This window comes from Pogona vitticeps, chromosome 11 (genome assembly GCF_051106095.1).
Source record: "Pogona vitticeps strain Pit_001003342236 chromosome 11, PviZW2.1, whole genome shotgun sequence".
Classification (NCBI taxonomy): Eukaryota; Metazoa; Chordata; class Lepidosauria; order Squamata; family Agamidae; genus Pogona; species Pogona vitticeps.
In genome coordinates this window covers 6,344,625-6,364,228 of record NC_135793.1, presented here as the reverse complement: position 1 = coordinate 6,364,228, position 19,604 = coordinate 6,344,625, and the positions used below count along the sequence as shown (strand labels likewise).

The window sequence follows — 19,604 nt, the reverse complement described above, 5'->3', positions numbered from 1 at the left end:
AAAGTAACAAATGGCAGAAGGGGGTGATGAAATTAAAATATCAATGAGACATTAGCAACGTACCTTCTAATTTTAGTGCAGCTTTGCGCCTTCATGCGTGCATGACTTTGCTCTCTTGTGTGGGGTGCCATCGCGACCGGAACCAAAGGGCCTGGAAACGATGGTTGCACAGAAGGAGGCAGAGTGGGCGATGCCCATAACCAAGCGACAGTCACTCTCTCAAATCCTTACCAAACGTTCCTCTGAGAGTGATGGAAATGAGAGAAGGGCCTTCCGAAAGATCTTAAAATGAGGTGGGGAAAGGCAGTCCTTTAGATAGCCAGGGTTGGAAGAGCTTTATAGGAAGAGCTTGTTACAATAAAGCAGGTTATAACTAAAGTATTCATCATGGCAGCCCAGTCAGACATTGCACAGTACAGGCACAGGTGGCTCATGCTTTAACTGTGCAAACAACAACTGTACAAATGCCTTCCTGGCATCCACCTCCTAGTTAAATCCAGGACTTCAAAACTGAGCATTCATGGGGAATACAGGCAGAATCCATATTCTCTGATCTACTTTTCCACTAACCACAAGCACCTCTGCCTTAGAATCATAAGATTAGAATGATAGAACCATAGAATCATCGTTTTGGAAGGGTCCTATAAGGCCACATCCTTGTAGGAAGGCCATTTGGATTCCTGCACTGAGCAACCCCTGCTCAGTGCAGGAATCCAAATCAAAGCAGATCTGCCAGACGGTTGTGTAATTTTCTCTTGAATGCTTCCGGTGTTGGGGCACTCACCACCTCCTGAGGTCATTGGTTCCATTATCTAACAGTTAAGACTTTTTCCTGATATTCAGCTGAAATCTGCCTTCCTGTAACTTGAGCCCATTGTTGCTTGTCCTGTACTCTGGGATGATTGAGAACAGATCCTGCCCCTCCTCTGTATGATTACCTTTCAAGTATTTGAAAAGTGCTCTCCTATCTCCCCTCAGTCTTCTTTTCTCTAAACATGCCCAGTCATTTCAGTTTTTCCTTGTAGACTTTGGTTTCCAGCCCCTTGGTCATCTTTGTTTTCTTGTTTCGGTTTGTTCACCCTCACCTGTACATTTATCAGATACCAGTTTAGAACCAAAATAGCCTAGAGTTATGTGTTATTGGCACACTTTTAGCTCTAGTCCCACAAACTCCAGCCAGTATTTCCTGCCTTTTTACTTGTACTTTAAATAGCAGGAGGAATAGGATGAAATGCAGAGGACCCAAGAATCCAAAAGCCAGGGCATTGACAGGAGTTCCCAAGCCTTACCTTCTGAGATTTACCTTCCAAAATGAATTGGGTATAAATAGTGCCACCTCATCTCATGTCCAAGAGGTACCAGAGAGGGAACCAGCATCAAAAAATGCCGAGAGGTCCAGGATTGTATAAGAAGATGAAAACTTCAATCCACATAAAAATCCAAAGAATCCTAAAATGACCTTCAAGGGCAAATCCTCCCAAAATCATTCTAGGATGATGCTGTTTCAAACAGCATGTGTCTGTTTGACAGGTGATTCATAGTGTATAGTTAAATCAGTTTTAGTACACTGTCAAAAGTTTGTTTTGACATCCGATTCTTTGGAAGCTGATTATTTAAAATAAACTATTACGCGATTGTCTTGAAGAATCCCAGAATGCAGTGACTTGATGCAGTGAGTGTGGCTTTTGAATCTAATCAGTTAATTTTTGGTGGAGCTTGTGCTTACCACCACCAACCCCATTAAAATAATAATAATCTTTAAGAATGTTAGAACAGAGCTGGAAGGGACCCAGTGGGTCATTGAGTCCAACTCCTGTCAAGAAGGTGTGGTAGGGAATCCAACTCTCAGACTCTGTCTCTGTATCCAGAGGCCTAAACCACTGAGCTATCTGACAGTTTGCATTCCAAATGAATGGAAGATACATCAGTTTCCTGGGAAGGAGCTTTCCAAGAAGGGGCCATTCTGCTATTTAAAGATGTCTGTTTTAAAAAGAGACAGCAGCTTTCCACCCTATGAACTGCACAACTTATCTCTTAATGAAATGTTTAGGAAGCATTGACGTGGAGAAGCGAGCCGGGTGCCAAGTAGGACATAGGGAATAGTATTTTTAAAGAAACTCTCCTTCCTGTCTTCACAGTCCTAGTTGCACATTTGGAGGAACCGCAGTTTGTACATTTGCTGCCTCGTTTGTGTGTCTCACTTTTCGACGGTCTATGAAGGAGAATTTTAAAAAGCTAGGAAATAGTATACAGGAATTTTCACTTGAAGAAACAAATCAGTTGAGAACATTAATTAGCAGGCTGAAAGGTTAATAAGGAAAAGGAAAAAACTAAACAGTATGAAGATGTTTGTCTTAATTAACAAATTTCTTCCCTTCAGCCGTCATATAGGGCCCCCAAAAAAGCAAAGTGGCCATTTTGCCCTCTTTACATTCTCCTTGCCTACACTTTTAAATTAACCCCTTTCTGAATAGGGCGACTGTAGCTGGAATGCTCCTTAATTTAAAAGCAGCAGGCTGTGTCTTTGAACCCTTTCTTGAATCTGTAGGTTCTGTTCCTGGGCACTGAAAGGAGCCGTAGAAAGATCAAAGCCATGAACACAACAGTGTTTCTGAGCCGTCTGGAGAACGTCTTTGGTGTAGTTGGGTGTGTGTGCTGGTAGAAGTAGCAGGATCCAGCAAAACATACCATTGAATCTTGGCTGTTGCCTACTTTCGTCATGAGCTGTTCTGAATATACGCATTAAAATGAATGATTTTTCAGTATTCAGATTACATACAAATTGGTAACTTACCACATTTTTATAGGCTTCCATATCACAAACAGCCAAATCTTTTCTTGTGTGAGATGTAACAGGCCAAGGAGGAGTTGATAAATATTCATGGCTCAAATATATGTTTTTGTAGAACAGTACAATAACCATAACTTACTTCTTGAAATTTAATTAAATTTAAAATTTCATTAAACCTCAAGCTGGTGTTGCACATTAATAGATGCACAAATAGATGATCTGCTGGATAGTTCAGTGGTTTAGGTATGGAGACTGGGAGTTCAATTCCCCGGTGTGCCTCCCTCCCAGTTCTGCATTTCCAAGATTATGGTGATGATGATGATGATTAAAGAAATAGTGTTGTTTTGGACATTCGGCATACATTTCCTTAGGTGTAGTGAAAGAGAACATATACTCCTTAGTTTAAAAATTCATTGATTAGCTGTTATGGGGATGTCTTACTACTGCCCAATAGGTTATAATTAGACATGGGAGTATTTGGATATGAATACGAATATCCACACACCCCCAGAGGTGGAGATAATCAGGGTCTGACCCAGTGGGGCCGGTCGGTCCACTCACCATTCTGCCGCTGCAGTGAGCTTGACGGAGCCTTCCTATTGCTCTGTTGCTCATGATAGGTTAGCCACTGTGCAACCTGGCAGAGAGGCTTGCCATCCCACCTCCTGGCTAATCTATCATGAGCAACCGAGCAATACGAAGGCTCCGTCGAGCTCACAGCAGTGGTGGAATCATGAGTGGACTGTCCGGACCCATGGGGCCAGACCCTTGTTATCGCCACCTCTAGGGGGATATTTGTATACGAATACCCCCTTCTCTAGTTATAATACGGACAGGGAATCTGGATGTTGGAGCACAATTCTGTCTAACTGTTTGGCAAGTTGGCCGAGGTTGTTGGGGACTGAAGTCCAACAACATTAGGAAACCCCCAGGGGTTCCTCCACCCTGCTCCTGGTCTTCATAGGACAATACAGTATATCTTTTTTTCTAAAGAATTCATGTTTTTGCATGTTCGATAAGTAGTTTATCTCCTTGTGATGTTTTTATAATTCTGTTCTAGACTTTGGCCTCAGCAAAGAATCTGTTGATCAAGAGAAGAAAGCCTATTCTTTCTGTGGCACCGTAGAGTACATGGCGCCCGAGGTGGTGAACAGGAGAGGCCACAACCAGAGTGCCGACTGGTGGTCGTTTGGTGTTCTTATGGTACGGCCGTTCTCATTACCTGGCTTTACTCATGTTGTTGCACATGTACCGATCCGTGTTGCCAAGAAAATAGGAATGCTATTCACAAATCTGTGGGGTTGTGGAGAGATTTGATACAAGACTATTCATCTCAGGCTACCAACAGAAAAAAACCTTATTTATTTATTTATTTATTTATTTATTTATTTATTTATTTGGCTTATATGCCGCCCACTCTACCCAAAGGTTTCTGGGTGGCTTACAACAATTAAAATTCAATTAAAATACAATAAAAGATAAAATGATTAAAATTTTAATGTATAATTGTAATTTTTTTCCTGAGATACATTAAAAACAGCCCAACTAAAGCATGTAAAACATATAACAACAGTATTTAAAACCATGTCTCATGAGTGTCAGTCATAATATGCTTTGGTATAAGAAGACTTTTCGTTGAACAAGATTCTGTTACACAGCACATGTATTTTTATGGCGATAAAGTACAATCAAAGCAAACTCCTTCCAAGCAGAATTTCATTTTTTTCTGAATTATTATTTAATAAGCATCTGTGAGGTATCGTGTGTGGGAGGAAGTGTGTGAAAGAGAGAAGGAGAAAGGAAGGAACAGTTATTTTAAAATATTGTAACTACTAGTAGTGTTCTGAACTTACATAAACTATTTCATATAAATACCTCGTTTAGCCATTTTACTGTAGTTTAATTGTATGCCCTGTTCTATCGTAAATGGAATTCAAGCCATCTTGACAGATAATATAAGGAACACTTAGGCAAGTTCTTGTTTGCTTTTAATGTCCCCCAATATGAAATATGTGTTTTTCCCCCTAAATGTTGGGTATTGATTTGATTTCTCTTCCAGTTCGAAATGCTGACTGGTACGCTACCATTTCAAGGTAAAGATCGAAATGAAACTATGAATATGATACTGAAGTAAGTATTTCTCTGTTTTCTTCCTCTTTCTCAAAGTTGTTCAATTGATTGATTGATTGATTGATTGATTGATTGATTGATTGATTGATTGATTTGTATCCCGCCCATCAGGTCTATATGACCACTCTGATATTTTCTAATTATATGCAAGTTAGAAAATATAATATAAATTGTCTTTCACTAATAGAGAAGCAGTTATATGCCAAACTGATTATGAAGTCAGGAATAATGAACTGTAGGTCAGAGTCCCTTGCTGCTTAAGTTATTAGGAATTATGTGTGTACATAAACTGAAATCACAATGAGAATGTCTCTTTCAAATTTAATGTTTTTTATAGCAGGACTGGTGCTGTGTCACAAGCAGTGGCCTTGGGCCAGTGTTGGTCTTGAGTTACTGCCAACCTTTTGTGCGAATTTTAAGACTACCACCCACATCTTGTCAGCAGATTTTTCTCTCTCTTTTAAAGTCTCTTTATAATGTAAGAGATGCTTCCTGGACAGTGATGCCAAGATTACTTACGAGATTGTTTGTTGGGTTTTTATCTCTCCAGCTGTGGTGAGAACTTTCAGAATTTGGAAGCCTAGGAACCTGCTTTATACTGAGTCAGTCTATTGATCCATCTAGCCCAGTATTGTCTACTCTGACTGGCAGCTGCTCTCTCCTAGTCAACCTAGAAATGCTGTGGATTTCCACCTGGAACCTTCTATAGGCAAAGCCATTAAACTGTGGCCAGTCCCCACTACTTAAACTGTTAATCCACAATCTGTCCCTTCTTAGCTTCCAAAATCAGATTGGATAGGGTGTGTTCAATACTGTATCAATACTGCTCTTTCCAAAGAGCAGTATTGTGGGAGGCATTTATTCTTGTGACTTGCCCGCAGATCCCAGTCCTCCAGATGATTTTAAACTACGTCTCCCATAATCTCTGACCATTGACTCTGCTAGCAGAAATGATAAAATTTGCTGTCTGAACAACTAGAGGCTCTCAAATTGCCCAGCCTTGATGCAGAGAAGGAAGGACCATCACTGGAAAGTTACTTCACCAAATGATCAGCTGGCAGTCAAAGGACCTTATAGTGTAGTATTTCTAAAAAGCTTATCTGTTTAAGCTGAATAGGCTAATCTGGAAAATTAAAAGTTACGATATTTAGAGCTGGTGGCATGAATACCAATATCCTAGCACCATGTACATTTTCAGGCTACTTGGTTTAAAAGATATAAGTCCTTTCTCATCAAAACTGTATGGCACAGGTCACAAGGAGCTTATTTTAAATTAACCCCATTTGATTTCTTTTTAAGTAACCATGCTATAAATTCACATCTCTCCTTTTCTAGAGCGAAACTTGGAATGCCACAGTTCCTTAGCCCTGAAGCTCAAAGTCTTTTGAGAATGTTGTTTAAAAGGAATCCTTCAAATAGATTAGGTATGTTATGCCTCTGCAGCTTACATCTCTCCAGATCTGGTAGAACACAGTTTTCATCAGCACCAGCAACAGGTGCCAGCGTAAGGGATGGTGGTACCTAAATTTCACAACATTTACTGGGACCCAGGGTGAAGAAGGCTGGGCTTACACAGGAAGCACCTAATGCTGTGAAATGCTTTGAAATCTATTTGCTGAGTCTTGCAGTGTTCAGTAGCCTTAAACTGAACTGTGGAGAGGTGGATTAAAGATGCTTTTCAAACAGAGTTATGAATACAAATATTCTTATTGCTTCATAGTCAGGCTGTATGCATAAAAGGAAATTGAACCACCCTTAAAAAGATAGCATTTGCCATCTTAATATAAATACATACAAGCAATTAGAAAAGCATAAAATATTAAAATTAAAAGTAAGCATTTTCAGACAACTATCAAGTTGCAAGATGACCTGCCTTACAATTTTTTCAAGGTAATGAGTTCCGTCTTTCCATGGCTTCATTCTGTTAGAAAATGTACCATGTCTAACATCTTAGAGCGTTCTGCTAGGCAATGCCTACCTGTACCATGTTGATCCATATAACACACTCCTGCATCTCAGCTGCAATGAGTTCAAGCTGCATTTAGTTAACAGTTGTCTCAGCTCATATGAACTAATAAGGTACCAATATGGGGGCCTCTTTCCAAAAGGCAGGGAAAAATCCTTGTATATATCCTATTGGAGTGGCAGCTAAATGGCCAGAGTTCCGTAGGGAGATTATGTACATGTAGCAACCCTAGTTCTGTTGTTCTAGGTTTAGTGCTTGCCCTACCTTCTCCTCACAGATTAAAAATATTCCCTTACCTTGTGTTTGTAATGTACGATCCCTGTTAATCCTGTTATACCCTTGGGAAATTAAATAGCCAGGCTGCAATCTGAACAAGGTCCAAGACCAGATTATACTGGCATTGGAGTATACTTCAGCCTTCAATTCATTTTAATAAGATTTCAGAGTATCAATTAAGTGATCAGTGCTTTCTATAGAATACAGTGATTTTTTAAAAAATCGCAAGCAGAGAGATCATTGAAAATGGAGTTTAAGAATAAAAATTATCTTTATAACCAAATTTTGTAAACCATCATGGATTTACAGCAGTTTGTATCCCTAGTCCTCAGAAATCCAGCACTATGCAGGTTGGTTTACCTGCTTGCCACAGGTAATGCCAGTTGAGATTATTGGACTAACTCTAAAAAGGGGAAGCCTTTTGCTTTGGACACATTGCAACCAAGGAGGGCTGGTAGCAGCCTGTGCATCTTTGAGACTAAAACTAAGATAACTTGGCGTTAGACTCACTTTGTGTTAGTCTCACTTAGAGGTGTCTAAGCAAGAGAGCTAAGATAGCACAAGTTACCAAACACCGCTGCAGTTAATAGCAAAACATTTTTAAAAGAACATGAAAATTGTAGGAGTGTTTAAAAATTCACCCAACAGTACAACAAATATGGTGGATGCTCCAGGACTACATTCTGAAGACTACATTTTTCTTGATTGTAATGCTTGTCCTTAGTTTTGTCGTAGTTGGCCCATCTCTAGGTAACGTGGCTCATACCATTCAAGTGACTGCTATAGCTAAAAGATAGGACTAACAAAAAAATTTCTGGTACCATGGCTGTGAAGAACTGGAAAAGGTACTATGGTACCCAATATTGAATGATGTTAGCATCCTGATAAGTGTGACCCAAGTTCTACTTTTATTTTTGTGGTGAGGAAGGAGAGGGTATAATATCAGTGACCTAAACACCCTCTTTGATTTAAAATTAACTTTGTGTATCTGAAGGTGGAAAACAAAATGCCCTGAACTTTGCAATTCTTTTATTTTATATTCTGCGGTAAAGTTGTTCCGTAACTGCAGACTTTCTCTTAAATCTGTTGGCTATGTAGAGACTGGGATCCAAAAATACATATTGAGATTCACTGTATGATTTGAACACATCCAGTGGGTGTTCGTCATTTGTTTAAAAACATTTAGCAACAGGTTAACTATGTTGTACCACAAGCTGGTATAGAATCAGCTTTTAGTTTTGAAATGGACTTGCTCAGCCCCATAGCCAGGAAAGGGAAATGAGAATGGTAGGTCTTTTTGTTCTGCTTATCAATATACAGTGGACCCTTGACTTACAGACGGCTTGACTTACAGACTTTTTGAGTTGCAGACTTCTCTGGCCACAAAATTTAGGTTTGACTTGCAGACTGAGATTTGACTTACAGACCAGAAAAAAACCAAAATGGAACAAAAACGGCATGTTACGGGATTAATCGGTTTTCAATGCACTGTAGGTCAATGGAGACTTGACTTACAGACTTTTTGACTTGAGAACCGCCTTCCAATGCGGATTAAGTTCTCAAGGCAAGACCCCACTGTAGTGCTTGATTTGCAGTATGTTCATACCTTGTGTTTCTTATAATTCCAGGAGCTGGTCCTGATGGGGTTGAAGAAATAAAGAGGCATCCTTTCTTTTCCACCATTGACTGGAATGTGAGTGTATTAAAAATAGAAGTCTGTATTGGAATATTGTTGCACATTAATGAATTTAGTCACTTTGTAACTTCTGCTTTCTTTAAAGCAGAAAAGTATGTCAAACAATAGCAAAACAGTAGCACTGCACATACCGAAGTAGGAGAGGATTTATGAGAGAATGTTCAAAATGATATGGAAGAAAACTGTTCCTCTTTTTGTCTTTGCTCTAAATTAAGCTGCTAGATGCTTCAATTGTGTCCTTTAGAAGCTTGTCAAAAGCTTATCAAATGGACAGTCGAAAATTAAGAGAATCCTGTATAAAGGGAAGGACCTACATTTTAATCCTTCAATAAACCTTTAACATTTCTACAGTCAGGGCCAAAAATATTGGCACCCTTGCAATTCTGTCAGAAAATGCAACCCTTCTCTCAGAAAATTGTTGCAGTTGCAAATGTCTTGGTACTCACACGTTCATTTCTTTGGTTTGCGCTGGAACACAACAGAAAAAACAGAGAATACAAGTCAAATCTGATACAATCCCACACAGAACCCCAAAAATGCACTGGCCAAAATTATTGGCACCCTTAACTTAATATTTGGTCGCACCCCCTTTGGAAAAAAATAACTGAAATCAATTGCTTCCTGTAACCATGAATGAGTTTCTTACACCTCTCTACTGGAATTTTGGACCACTCCTCTTTTGCAAACTGCTCCAGGGCCTTTAGATTTGAAGGATGCCTTCTCCCAACTGCTGTTTTGAGATCTCTCCACAGGTGTTCTATGAGATTCAGATCTGGTCTCATTGCTGGCCATTTCAGAACTCTCCAGCGCTTTGCTTGTAAGCATTTCTGAGTAATTTTTGAAGTGTGCTTCGGGTCATTGTCCTGCTGGAAGACCCATGAACTCTGGTGGAGACGCAGCTTTCTGACACTGGCCACTACGTTGTACCCCAAAATTCTTTGGTAATCATCAAATTTCATGATACCGTTCACACAGTCAAGGCATCCAGTGCCAGAAGCAGCAAAGCAACCCCGAAACATCTTTGAACCTCCACTATGTTTGACTTTAGGGACTATGTTCTTTTCTTTGAATGCTTCATTTCTTTTTCTGTAAACAGTGCCATGATGCCCTTTGCCAAAAAGCTCTGCTTTTATCTCATCTGTCCACAGTGCGGTCTCCCAGAAGGATTGTGGTTTTGTCACATAAGTTTTGGCATACTCCAGTCTTGCTTTTTTATGCTTTTGTGTCAGCAGTGGTGTCCTCATGGGTCTCTTACCATAGCGTCCTTTTCATTCAGATGGTGACGGATAGTGAGAGCAGACACTGTTGGACCCTGTGTCTGCAGATTAGCTTGAATTTGCTTGGAAGTTAATCTGGGTTCTTTATCCACCATTCGAACAACCCTTTGTTGTAATTTTTCAGTAATTTTGCTATTCCGTCCACGTCCAGGGAGGTTAACTACAGTGCCGTGGGCTGTAAACCTCTTGATGATATTGCACACAGTGGACACAGGAACATTAAGATCTCTGCAGACTTGTAGCCTTGAAATTATCAATAGTTTTCCACAATTTTTTCTCTCAAATCCACAGGCAACTCTTTACACTTCATTCTTTTCTCCATGCTCAGTGTCACACACAACACAAAGGTTGAGTCAACGTTTCTTCATCTTAACTGGCTGCAAGTGTGATTACTGTATTTATTGTCTAAATGCAAATCAAAGGAGCATCACATGCTTAAAAAGCAATTATTTCTTACAATTTAGACAGGGTACCAATAATTTTGGCCTGTGCATTTTTGGGTTTCTGTGTGGGATTGTATCAGATTTGACTTTTTCTTCTCTGTTTTTTGCATTGTTCCAATGCAAAGCAAAGAAATGAACATGTGAGTACCAAAACATTTGCAACTGCAGCAATTTTCTGAGAGAAGGGTTGCATTTTCTGACATAATTACAAGGGTGCCAATATTTTTGGCCATGACTGTCTTAGAATTTTCTTTCTTTCTTTCTTTCTTTCTTTCTTTCTTTCTTTCTTTCTTTCTTTCTTTCTTTCTTTCTTTCTTTCTTTCTTTCTTTCTTTCTTTCTTTCTTTCTTTCTTTCTTTCTTTCTTTCTTTCTGTCTTTCTGTCTTTCTTTCTTTCTTTCTTTCTTTCTTTCTTCCCTCCCTTCCTCCCTCCCAGCAATCACTACTCTGGATGATGTACTACAAAGGTTAAAAAGAATAAAAAAATAAAATTGCCATAGAGCAATTAACTATCACAAACAAACAAGACTGGCTAGTATCAGTTTCAGGACCTCTGATACAGAGTTCCACTCTCCTTCTATGCTTAATCCATGGGATCATATCCAGTTGTGTCTCTCCACCCCCAGAAAGTTCTTCGGTCCAGCAGACACTTCTGTAAAAAGAAGAACGTAGGGGAATAGGTTGGGTTGATCTCCCTGTTTCCAAAGCCACCCCTTGGGGAACTGATAAAGATCAGCACCTTCTCTGAGCAGAGATGCATCTGTGAAAGCAAAGAATTTCCCATAAGCACAGGGATAGGTTTAGGTGCAACCCTGGTGCTTGTTGGAAAGTAAATATTTTATCATTCTGATTCCAGAAACTATACAGAAGAGAAATCCAGCCCCCATTTAAACCTGCTTCTGGAAGGCCAGAAGACACATTTTGTTTTGACCCAGAATTCACAGCAAAAACACCAAAAGGTAACATTTGTTGAAAATACATTCATGTATTCTGTCCCTTACTCCTTATTTACCTTTTAATCATCCTGTTAAAATTTGGAACAGATTGTAATCTGTTGATACTCATTTACATTTGTCCCATCTATCAGTCTTTATTGAGAATATCTGTAGATACCATCTCCTTACTTCCATTTTTAGATGTTTTAAGAACAGTTTTTTAAAATCCAGTATTATTTCATTGTGTATTCTAAGTGAGAGCTCCCCAAGCTAATTAAGTTGAGAACAAATGACAGAAAGAGGACCATTCCATTATCCTTATGCCTTTGTAGAGTTTATAGGGCTTACAGTTCTGTCAGATACCAAAAATAGTATTCCCTGAAATAGCTTGACAGTATTTTTCAAATAGAGGAACATTTTATATGTGTGTAGTCAATGAAATATATTATACAACATGTATCAAGAATTACCTGACTTAGTCTGCATTTCACCCTTAGATTCTCCAGGCGTTCCGCCGAGTGCTAACGCACACCAGCTCTTCAAAGGCTTTAGCTTTGTTGCAACTACTGTAATTGAAGACCACCGAATCTCCCCTCTCAACAATATATTGCCAATAGTACAGGTAAAAAAAATCCAACATTCACCCTTGTTTCTGCATGAACATACAGCTATTGAAACAAGAAACTTCGGTTTTGTTAAGAGTAACGTTAATATTAATTTCCTGCTACAGAAATGTTGCTTTTGAAAAGCTCAGCTTTTTCGTAAACATTACACCTTTAGCAAATTAAGAGATAAATATAGTTGTTGACTCGAGATTTTAAACCCCGGTTTGTGCATTTGCCAGCTAATCGTGGTTATTCCTGGATAGAGGGGTGAATGCATGCTTCTCTCCACGCGTAACAGAAGCAGGCAGTTGAGTTTCCATGGAGCACCTCATGAACCTCAGGCTCACATACTCTGCTCTTGCTGCAGGATGTGTTGGAAACAATGTATGTGGCAAAGCTTCTGAATACCTCCTCCCTTGTGGTTGAGGCTTGTTCTTGCATGTTCACATGACACTAAACTGTAGCATGATAAGTGAACACACCCAGAGTCTTGTACGTGCAGGGGAGAAAAACATGGATGCTACTGTGTGACCCAGAATATATATTTTTTTAATTTTTTTATTACACTTATATGCTACCCATCTAGACATTGTCTACTCTGGGTGGCTCACAACAGACGAAATAGAAACAGTCAATATATAATAATATAAAGAACATTTTTGGGCTGAGTGACTGCCATGGATACAAGGAACCAAAACTTGGGCTGACCTTCGTTTATCTTAGTGGCTATCAAAAGTTTGGGTAGTTAATTTTGATCAATCAAGTTCTGGCCTTGTTTCTCGTTGTTCCCACTTTTCTCCCACTTGGGGCACACTGCTGTAGTATTTTATTAAAAATTATAAAAGAAATTTGGTACATTATGTGGCATAAATATTGCAGAGATGGGCACGAACCACCGAGATGGGCAAGAACTGCCCATCAGATTATAGCAGAGATGGGCACGAACCGCCGGTTCAGAGGTTTGTCCTGGTTCAAGAGGTGTTTGGTGCTTCCTAACTACTCCGCCTCTGATGGGTGCCCACTCCGTGGCAGTGCCCCAGCTTCCCTGCCCCACCTTCTCTGGGTGCTGCCTCTGAATGGCACCTGTCGGAGGAGGCGGGGCTGGAAAGCCACAAACACCTGTTCATCCAAAGGACGAACCGACACAAGCGGCTGAACTGGGGGTTTGTGGTCATCTCTACTCATGAATAATTTCAGTCCCTTTGATCTCATTCTTCTCTGAATAAATCTGGATTCAACCCAAGAAGTTTTTGAAGCTGCTGAATCTTTTACTCTTACGAAACACTGTGAAGAACTGTATATATTAATAGTATCAAGCAGTTGAACTGACAGCCTACATTTGTTTTTAGCAACTTCATGGGAACAGCGCACTATTCACAGATGCCTACGAACTGAAAGAGGACATTGGCGTTGGCTCTTATTCAGTCTGCAAGCGCTGTATTCACATAGCTTCAAACATGGAATTTGCTGTAAAGGTATGCATGATATCCCTTTTTTCCATAGGTGCTGCCAGTAAATATCTAGGAATTTAATTTTTCCCCTCTTCTGCTAAAGAGCATCATGATGGCTCTTCTGGCTTTACAATTTTTTTCAATTTTATTATTTTCAGTTTTTTAACTTTTAAAAAATTGTTAGATTAAAATTCTCATTTTTAATTTTGTGACTGCCTGGTTTACATTGAATTTACTACATTCTATAAAATATGTAGATCTTCTTTTTCTCTAAGTCATATCAAAGATTTAGGACCTGAATTCTTTTTGTTTGATTTATGCTGTCATTTTAGGAAATAACATTTAATTAAACCACACCCTGTCACTTTACTTTTGCTAAAACCGCCTTTTTTGACAATTATTTTATGAGGGACCTTGCAGTAAAGTACAGTGTCTCCTTACATATCTATGGTGAGGTTGCCTTGATGCAGCTGAAGGAGCAGTCAGTGACTTACGAAATTTTCGATGTTCTTCTGAAGTTCCTTAGATTATTTGGATAATTGGCTTCTGGGGCATTTAATGTCCCTTACTTGTCTTCTGCACACAGACAAAAACCACAAACATTTCTACCACAGAATTGTTTAAAAGTTGTCAGGCCTCTAAGCCCTTGAGGATAAAAATAGGTTATAAACTGAAATAAGTAGATGGGGGCATCATAAGATTCTATCAGTTATGGAACTTCAGCCAGGAAGATAGCGTTTAACTAGGTGGTGCTCAGATTCCGACCACTAGCTTTCTCCTTTGCAGGCCATTATATAATTAATAATTCATCACACGCCATCAAATTGATTCCTCGACTTATGGCAACCTTTGACAGGATTTTCGGGGTAGAGGCTACTCAGAAGTGGTTGTCCATTTCTGATGGGGAGTGCTCTGGGACCTTGCAGCTGGCCCAAAGCCACACAGGTTGGGCTCTTCTATAAGGCACATTGGGGAATTAGCCCCCCGCACACACACACACATATACACCGGGCCCTGACTCTACAGCCAAGTGCTATGAGTCACTGAGCCAGCCAGCCAGCAACCACCTAATTACCATGAGTTACAAATACAACTCAGGTGTATGAGTTGTAAGATTATATATTTAGATAACGGTTGAGGGCAGAAGCAGCAATAATGTGAAGTGGATTTTACAACCAAGCTCTTGAAGTTCTTGTAGAAAAGATTTATCAACTTTTCAGACAACACGTTTCACTTAATGAGTTTTTATTTATTTATTTTATTCATTACATTTATATCCCACCCATCTAGTGCCCTACTCTTGTTTTTTTTTAAAAAAAGAATTCATTGCCAGAATTAACTAGGGGGAAAAATCCAGCAACTATAGACCTTTAAATAGCTTTCCCTCAAGTGTTTATGATCTATCATTCTTGATGGCATTTCAGCTTTGCTTCAACCATGTACCACAAGGTTATAACAAGTGAGACTCAGTAGTATAAGATAAATAACCTCCCTCCTTTTGTAGTGGAGCAGTTTGCCTAAGACTACACTTGGAGTTAGCCTTTGGTGGCAAGAGAAATTTTAATTCATTATTGCCTTTTAGTAAAGTGTTGAATTTAATATTAATATTATCTTTTCTAGATAATTGACAAAAGTAAGAGAGATCCCTCTGAAGAAATTGAAATTTTGATGCGTTACGGACAGCACCCTAACATTATTACTTTAAAAGATGTATGTATTATGTCTGATTTATATTATACTCTATTGTCTGTAAACACAGAGACAATGAAACTTATGTTCTAAGAGTACTATTTTTTTCCTCCACTAGAATATAGTCGAGGTAAACTTCTTTGGTAACTGATGAGAAAATATTGAGTATTCTGTGTATTTTATTAAAAGGCCATTGCTATAACCCAGTCCTTGCTGGGTTCAGTGACAAATCGCTGTGTTTTTGCAGAAGTTATTCAGCTGACTAAGGCCAAGATTTGCACGCAGAATTGCACTGAGAAATCTATATCAATCCTTGTTGAATATTGTGCAGTATAATCTCAACTCCGTTCCTTGATAATACATTGTTGCTCTTTGCCCGGCATTCATTGATGGGTGGCAGAGGCAGCTGTTTGTAAATAGTCATAGATGTAATGAAAGGGAAGGATGTGGACACGTTAGATGTGCCTTTTAATCTCCATTTGGCTCACTTGGGATGAGCTGTAATGTACATGAAACAAAAATCGAAACGAAAGAAAAGATGAACGAACCTATCTGAAACAACTTGGAGAAAACTGCAGATACAATGTTCAAATGAACATCCTGGTTGTAAGAGTAAAGCTCTGAATCCTACTACTTCTTGCTTTACGTGAATAGCAACAGCCTTTTCATTCTGTGAACCAAGATTCTATGTCACATGCAACCACTGGTAAATGTGTTTATAAGAAAGCAAGGGGAACTCCTAAAATATATTCCTGAGAATCCGCAGTCCCTGTCTCTCTTTAGTATATACCTCAATGGACTCTGTGATTCATATACATTTTTCAAGCTGCTTAAAATGTGTGTTACTCAACTGTATTAAACTTCAACAGGTATACGATGATGGTAAATATATCTACCTTGTCACAGAACTGATGAAGGGAGGGGAGCTGCTGGATCGTATTCTCAGACAGAAGTATTTCTCAGAGCGGGAAGCAAGTGCGGTGTTATATACTATCACCAAAACGGTTGACTACCTTCATTGTCAAGGAGTAAGTTGTGCATATCCTAATAGTTTTCCATGTTGTGAAATAATTCTGTTCTAATGTACTGCATATAAGATTCTAGGAAGCACGTTGTGTCTGTGGAGTAGCTTAAATGATAGTGTATCTTAACCAAGGCTCAGTGGAATTCATGCATTTAAGAGTTTACTTAAGTAACTGAGGGGGTCAGAGTTATACAGAGTACTTTGAAATCTGTAAGTGCAACACTATTTATCTGCTGACAATTTGCTGCTAGTATTACAAATGTGTACAAAGCATCAGTCCTAAAGAAAGGTTCTTTACTGAACAGTTTGAATCAGCAACCTGTTCCTGGTTTTTAGATTGCATTTAAATCCATCCATATTGGGGCCATTGGCATGTTTCACAGCTCTTTGTCTGAAGTGCCTTTAAAAAAAAAACTTTTTGAATCAGGCACAAATTCTTTCATGCTTCAGTCTAAGCACCGTGGCATTTGTGTTCTATGTGTCTGTTTTTTTAAAGGTGGTGCATCGAGACCTCAAGCCAAGCAATATTTTATATATGGATGACTCTAATAATGCTGACTCCATTAGGATTTGTGATTTTGGTTTTGCGAAACAACTGCGAGGGGAGAATGGGCTTCTCTTAACTCCATGCTACACGGCCAACTTTGTGGCACCGGAGGTAGGCAAATTCTTACATACATAGCATTGCACTCGCGTGTTGACACCTTAGGAGTAGTTATGCTGTAGGATCTATTTGCTTGTTGTACTGTCTAACAGAAGTACACTTCTCCCTTCAACAACACTGGGCTTAGGGACAGTTGATTCATAACACGCACATGCGCACATGTGCGCGTACACATACAGTGGCAGCTAAAGGACAAAAAAGGACTCTACCAGAGTGGGAAAACAGAGGCACAATCCCTCCCCTTCCTCCGCCCGCAAGGGGCAGCACACCACTATGACACCCCCTGACCCACACCAGCTTCCTGGCATCCCCTAACACCCTCCCTGGCTGGTATGTGGAGTCGCCATGCCAAGAGAGATGGGCAGCCCAACCACATCCATCAGACCTGACCACCACCAACAGGGTCTTGGTAAGTCTGAGACCCACCTTTCTCAAGCCATTTTCTGGACACAAATAGCAGCAGAGTAGTTATCGAATATTTATTTATTTAGTGAAATATTTATTTATTTTTTAAAAATCATTTATAATCAAAACTGTGCTGTTCAAACCTATCCAATTCAAGGAAGAAGTATAATAAATAGTTTGTTATCTGCCTTGCAATGGCATAGTTAATGCATTGGTACATAGTCATTATAATTCAGTAAAGTTGACAGAGCTTTACAAAATAAATCTGTTAAGAAGAATGCACACTCTTCGCAGGTTGGAGCTGAAGCACATACACAAAGCACCCACCTGAATCTTTTTATTTTAATTTATTTTTATTTTTACATAGATTTCATATAGTTTCATAATTTCAATTGTGCAACACTGATATGAATAAAGAAAGAACTTTTTACTTAGGACTTTTGACCGATGGTCCGTGAGACAGTCAACTATAACCTTGGCTATCTATTTTACAGGTTCTTATGAGACAGGGATACGATGCTGCTTGTGATATTTGGAGTTTGGGTGTCCTCCTTTATACCATGCTGGCTGGGTAAGAAGCACCTCTCATTTATTCATAGCATTCTATATTATATTCCCAACCCTGACTCTTCTTGCTTCTTAGCATTAACATATTCTTTCATTTTGGAAGAAATGTGGCACCTTGTAATTAACAGTGAAGAACACTTCAATTTTGTTGGGTTTTTTTTAAGGATTAAAACGTGCTGGAACAACAGCACTGGTGTAACATGAATGTAATAGAAGGTGATTTATTGTACCTCTTTTTTTCTTGTACTGAAACCTAGGTATACTCCTTTTGCCAACGGGCCCAATGACACACCTGAGGAAATCCTGTTACGAATAGGCAGCGGGAAATTTTCTTTAAGCGGAGGCAACTGGGATACTGTTTCAGATGCAGCAAAGGTGTAAACGTGTTTTATCTTACCAAGTATAAAATACAGGGGGGCGTCTAAGTCAAACAATATATAAATAAATACAGGGTATACAGCAGAATAACACTTTCAGCGCTGTCCAAAATTCAGAGTAGCTTAACTGTTTTAAAGTCTTTCCGTGCTAATATTTGATAGATATCTCTTAAAAGCAATACTTAATATTAATCAGAGGTGGCAAAAGCATTTGGTTCCTTTAAAAAAAAAACAGATTCAAGCACCAAGAAAATCGTGGTGAACTGTGATTAACTCTTGGCGCAGATACAGTGTTCTGCCAACCATGTTAGAATCTGACATCTGCACCAAACTTAAGTGGGTACAACATGGAACTAGGTTAATGGGGAGAGGGGCGAGACATTTCCTAACATGCTCTGTTACTTTTCTGAAATGTGTGTTTAGTTTTCAGTCAGCAAAATGCAAAGCTGTATATGGGCCGGGGCACACCCAGTGCTTCACAATTATCATTAGTGAAAGGAAGTACTGTGTTGACTTTGCTTATATATATTTATCTCCCTCTGACGTGGGGCCTCTGGAAGGAAGCGGTCCTGTCCTTTATTTAAACAGGCACCCTTTTTTCAATTCAAGGAGCAGACTCGCTGGCATGAGATCCAATGATACTCCATGTATCGTTTGCTATGATTTTGGATAGCAGTGATTGGAAATACCACTTGTCATAATATGAACGGCGAGACCAGAAAAGTGAAACCCTCCTGCCCTCCTGAGATTCTGTGGTAACCGTTGGATTTGTTTCATCTCCTTTCCTCCAGGATTTGCTCTCTCATATGCTCCATGTCGATCCACATCAAAGATACACTGCGGAACAAGTTCTTAAGCATTCGTGGATAGCCTGTAGGGACCAGCTGCCGCATTACCAGTTGAACAGGCAAGATGCACCTCATCTGGTAAAGGTAAAAATGGCACCAACTAATCTCTCAATACTTGTAAGAAGAGTTGTGTTGTTACTGCATAATCTATACTAGAACGGTGGCCTTTATTGGACCAGCCTGCCTCACACCACAAGAAAAAAAAAGGTACAAAAAAGTGTACAGATTTCAAGATTGGTATCTCTCCATTAAACAGAATTTTAAGTAGGAAACGGTGGAGGGTGCTTAATTTTAACTTCTTATACTCTGCATTTTCTATTTAGATGGAATGGATTTTAGCAGGGATGGTGGTGGATCTTTGGATCTGAGTCTTTGGCACCAAGTCCCAAGCCCCATGTCCGACTCCTTGTTAAAACCAAGTTTTTTTTCCCCCGGAAGAAAGGGAGGGGTTCGTTCCGAGTC

At 39.4% G+C, this 19,604-nt stretch overlaps 1 protein-coding gene across 3 annotated transcripts in view; it reads left to right on the top strand.

Moving 5' to 3' along the window:
- RPS6KA6 (ribosomal protein S6 kinase A6) overlaps positions 1 to 19,604 on the top strand; it is a 56,734-nt gene that overhangs the window by 33,067 nt on the left and 4,063 nt on the right. For all 3 annotated transcript variants that reach the window (XM_072981316.2, XM_078380756.1, XM_020810411.3), the window contains exons 9-21: positions 3,852 to 3,994; positions 4,851 to 4,921; positions 6,257 to 6,345; positions 8,792 to 8,856; positions 11,434 to 11,536; positions 12,010 to 12,134; positions 13,467 to 13,592; positions 15,189 to 15,278; positions 16,127 to 16,285; positions 16,778 to 16,939; positions 17,845 to 17,921; positions 18,175 to 18,292; positions 19,086 to 19,226. In XM_072981316.2, the coding sequence (XP_072837417.2) occupies positions 3,852 to 3,994; positions 4,851 to 4,921; positions 6,257 to 6,345; positions 8,792 to 8,856; positions 11,434 to 11,536; positions 12,010 to 12,134; positions 13,467 to 13,592; positions 15,189 to 15,278; positions 16,127 to 16,285; positions 16,778 to 16,939; positions 17,845 to 17,921; positions 18,175 to 18,292; positions 19,086 to 19,226 (1,469 nt within the window). The remainder of the gene's footprint in view (positions 1 to 3,851; positions 3,995 to 4,850; positions 4,922 to 6,256; positions 6,346 to 8,791; positions 8,857 to 11,433; positions 11,537 to 12,009; positions 12,135 to 13,466; positions 13,593 to 15,188; positions 15,279 to 16,126; positions 16,286 to 16,777; positions 16,940 to 17,844; positions 17,922 to 18,174; positions 18,293 to 19,085; positions 19,227 to 19,604) is intronic.